Genomic DNA, 4706 nt, shown 5'->3' on the forward strand with positions numbered 1-4706 from the left:
AATCGACTACTCCTTTTGAACTGTGCGTTTTTCTGTATGGCATTAAGGATTAAAAGAACTAGTGAGACAACTTCTGTACGAGTTGGTGAGAATGCGACGAGGAATAGAAAATGAAGTTCGTCGGCACAAAAATTAGATTGGCTACTGTAGCAGTAGACTAGTATTACACATGGTGACGACTCAAAGGACCAGATGTCACTTGACTGGCCAACATCTCTCCTTAAATGGAGACACCCAAACTGCACTGTACATCTCCTATCACTCTTCGCAATGCGCCAATGTCTAGATCTCAGACTCTCAGTATTTCTTATCCTAACTTCATTTTTTACTACCAAGGTAGCATCGTTTGTTTTGTTTCCTGCACCGAAATCTGAATGTAAATCCGCTCCGAGACAAATTAAGTTCATTTCTTGTTTTATAAAACTTCCAGAGGCTGCAGTGTCCAGTCGAGACTCACAGGTTCTCATATGAGAAGAGTTAAAACATGTTACCTTCAGGCCCTATTCAACTTACTAAAAATGATGGTATATCTTTCTAGGTCCACAGAGCCACGAAGAAACACATAGCAAAGGATTCAAACTAAGACAAAAATGCTAACAGCGTATGCATATACATATGGAGAGAAGGGTAAAGAAGAACGGGCACCGGATATATTTGACATAGTAGTCTAGAAGTACATATACATGCAACATTATCACAGCCAATACATACATGGATAATGCTCTGCAATTTTCACTACTAAACAAACGATCTGTTTGCTCATATTTTTGTTTTCTGAACTGCTTGGTTAACTGAATCACCCCCCACACACACACACTCAGTACATGTGTTAGACTACTACTTTTGCTCCAGTAAAATAAAAAAATTAAGCAGATATAGATTTGTTAAGACTGAGATCAACCTATGGGCCGATCAATCAGTAATTAACTGATACTACCTACTAACTAGTATGCATTGCATCGCATTACCCTATAGAGAATTCTGATGACCAGAATGAACAAGTTCTTCTGAGAGCTCCATCACCAAGTAACTAAAGATGTCCAACTCGATTGCAATGGCTGTTTCTTTCACCTGTTCTTGATATTTACGCCATTTGTCACTCTCCCTTCTGAAATCCAATTCAACCATCATGTCAATTGTGTTAGATTCAACTTCTTTCCACGAATCTAATCTTTTTCTTAGCTTGTCCGTCATTATCATCTCCCTGTCGTCGGGTGACACCGATGGTGACATCACACATTCTTCTTCATCTTCTACTTCAGTCATTAGATCTAAAACTAGTCTTCTCATGTCTGAAGGAATACGTCCATCAACGATTGTACATAAGCTTGTTTCAACCAGAAGTTGTCTAACAAACGAATCTCCTTTGTAGTTATCTGATACCATTTCATCTTCACTATCATCACCCTCAGAGCCATATAGTTCTTCCTCAGCATCCTCTTCCTCTGCGATTCTCTTTTCAAGTTCGACAGGATCCAATTCAGCCAGTCGCTCAAATCGGCGAAGTTTGTGTAGTAATTGTTGTCTTGCTCCTGTAAATTTAACCAACAAATTAATAAAACCAAATGTATAATGTTTGCAAGAATACGTTCCAGCAATAAAAATGTAGTCAGATGGTGTAATGATGAAAACAACTATACAAGTCATGAACATGTTTTTGAACCAGAGAAGTGAGAACAGTACCAAACTCATTTTGCTATCCTGCATTTCAGGGACACATTTAAAACCATACTTCCTATACCTCATAGGCAACGAAATGACCAAAGAATATGCTGAATATCAGACTGAATAGTCGATGCTAGTCATCGTCTTCCACATGGATTAGGAAAGTTGCAGCCGTGGAGTGGGGACCAAGCTAGAGTCTCCAGTCATAACCACTACAGGTTTTGCTCATGTCCAGACTCTGAAATTATAAGGTGGTACTAGGTTTTCATATATTTTTTTGTCACTACAACCTTTGGGTGTCATGATCAACGATATAGGAATAAACATGTCATTTTCATGGTGAATAAGCAAGGGAAAATGTGATTGATTGATGGGTTCATGAGTGGTCATGCATTCTCAGCCCAAGTTTCTCAGGTTACTTTTCAAAAATGCAATTTTGGTTTCTGTATATACTCTTGCAATTTGTAAGTTACTGAGAAAATTGACTATACAATAAAAACACTAAAATTCATTTCAAGCATACTCTACTCACTGTGAACATTGGCAAAGCTACGCTCCATTTCGGACCCATCATTTTCTTCTTCCTCGTCATCTTGCTCATCTTCATCGTCTTCTTCGAATTGAGGTTCCAAGACAGAGACAGGGCTAAATTGTTCTTTTTCATCTTCCTCTTCCAAGACATTTCCTGAGCAATGCAGTTCTCCTTCTTGGCTCTCTACAACCTAAACAATCAAAATTTAAACTAGTTGATTAGTATTTGTTGTATAACTAATTTTGATTCCAAAACATGTTTCTTTGACTATTGACTTTGAAATAATATTGTAAAGATCCATTTTTAGACAACAAAAATTTGTTACAAATATATTGTCGTGTTCTATAACGCATAAACCAACCAATAGGACAAAACTCTACATTGTCATTTTCTAACAACAAATCATGGGAACGGACGTGGGTCGTGAAGAAAAAATAAAAAACAAATGACATTAAATACTCTTGGGTTGAATCTTTAATTAAAATTCACAGGGTTATAACAGAGGGCATAGACGTCATATGGTAAGTATAGGCCACCGACAGCTCAACAAATCAGCCAGTTTATACATTTTAACTCGGTTCCAGTTATATCGTGTCGTTCTCGCCGAGTCAAAGAAAAAACAAAACTGATCATAAATACGGATGCCTCAGTTTTCGATGAATCAGGCTTTCAGGTTTCAGACGTAAAGAATCAGAAACTTTACCAGTTGTGTTTTTTTCTTTTTCAGATTATGGTACAAAATGAATAGTATTTAAATCACTCGAGTCAGAATTGAGCCTTGACTCGTCCATTTCCCGAGTCACGTTTTTATCTTAAATAGGACTGTAGTAATAAAATAAAATAAATTATAGTATTCAAATAAAAGCGAAAGAGGTAAAAAGAAAGAAAGCAAACCTGCTTTTTGAGGCGAGACGGGGAAGATCCCGGAGACCGAAATTCCGGTGTAATTTGACCGGTGGGGGATGAAGAATTATCAAGAACAAATCTAAATGGACTTGAACAAAATTCTTTCTCATATGCAGAATAGAAATCTCCTCTGATATGCTCTTCAACAAAATCATCTTCATCAGAATCTTCATCAGACCTACTGCTAGAAGTCTCTAAATCTAATGATTTTTCTTCATTACTTTCAGACCAAGCACTGCTGCTAACTCTACTGTTATTACAAGAACATGAAAAACCCATATCAGAAGCCCTAATTTCATCGTCCGAATCCTCTGCTTTTGTAACTTTCATCATCTCCTCTGTGATTCTCTTACGGCCATTAGTAGAATCCCATCTCAAAATATCCTTTACAGAAACTTTAATCTCATCATTATCCAGAGTAAGATTCTTCCGTTTTCGGTTAGTTATTCTCTTCAACATCGTACCAAAGAACCCAAACCCGGTATTTTTAGGTTTTTTTGCCACAGATTGTTTTTGAATCCTTAAAGCAGCATCAAGTAATAAAGCAGCAGTTCTAGAAGGGATATGAACGAAAAGGGTTTTATTGTTATTGGTATTATTACTGTTGATGTTTGGACTTCTATATGGGCTGCTTTTAATCGGTGAAAACAGAGGAGACATTTTAACGTCGGGAGAATCATGGAAAGAGAAGAAACAAGAATTTTTTCTTCTCATTTCTGAAATGGGCTTTCTTCTTTTAACTTGTAAGTGTGCTTTGGTTGCTGGTACTATTGATGATGATCTCTTGAGTAAGTAACGTTTCTCATCAATGTAGTTCTTCAATATAAATGGTTCTTGATCTTCATCTAGTAACTGTCTTAGTAAATGTTGTTTATTACTGGAACCCGCCATCAATAATAATGAATCCAACTTGAACGAAATTCTTCAGTTTCTAGTGAGAATTGCTAATAATAGTGTGGGTGGTAATAGTTTTTAGATAGGTAGAGAGATACAGAGAAGGTGGAAGAATGAGGAGGGTTCTGGTTTCAAATCTGGGTTTTTATGGTTTCGAGAAATGGAGGAGGAAGATTTTAAAAAACAAAAAAATCACAGAAACAAACTGCAAGTTTGGAGTTATTTTTGCAGAGACTCGGTCACAGGATGCGCGAGAGTGCGAGTTATACGCGCTGTCCAGCTGGAAACAAAGAGAGAAGTTAAGAACCCGCCATAATTAGTGTTAATCTCTTTCTTAATACTTAAATCACTCCCAAGTTTGCACTAGTAATTTAATCGTGAGATTTTGGTGGTTGAGAGATGCCTTGTGTTTTCGAATGAAATGCAAATAATGAATAATTAGATTAATGGAGTACTGGTAATGATGATGATGGGGTACTCAATATACGCTGCTTTGTACTCACATACCCAATTGCCCCACAAATTGTTACCTCAAACGAAAATCATCAAAATATCTCACTCCACGTTTTATTACAAAACATTTTTCTTTATATTAAGTGGTACAATACATTGCTGGTTTCGGGAGGGGCGGACCGTTCGACGGAATTCAGGTTCAGGTTCAGCTTGCTCCGATTACGGATTACCGAAAGTCTTGTCCCGGAGCAAACCC

At 37.2% G+C, this 4706-nt stretch overlaps 1 protein-coding gene across 1 annotated transcript; it reads right to left on the reverse strand.

Annotated features, from left to right (window-relative positions):
* Positions 1-628: 628 nt before the first annotated feature.
* On the reverse strand, positions 629-4411 carry LOC113323175. The gene is made up of 3 exons (XM_026571451.1): positions 3092-4411; positions 2198-2387; positions 629-1532 (listed from the first exon to the last, which is right to left on the reverse strand). The coding sequence occupies exons 1-3, from the start codon at positions 3992-3994 to the stop codon at positions 970-972; spliced, it is 1656 nt and encodes a 551-aa protein (XP_026427236.1). The 5' UTR covers positions 3995-4411; the 3' UTR covers positions 629-969.
* Positions 4412-4706: the final 295 nt, after the last annotated feature.

The sequence above is a fragment of the Papaver somniferum genome, chromosome 11, assembly GCF_003573695.1.
Source record: "Papaver somniferum cultivar HN1 chromosome 11, ASM357369v1, whole genome shotgun sequence".
NCBI classification, from domain to species: Eukaryota; Viridiplantae; Streptophyta; class Magnoliopsida; order Ranunculales; family Papaveraceae; genus Papaver; species Papaver somniferum.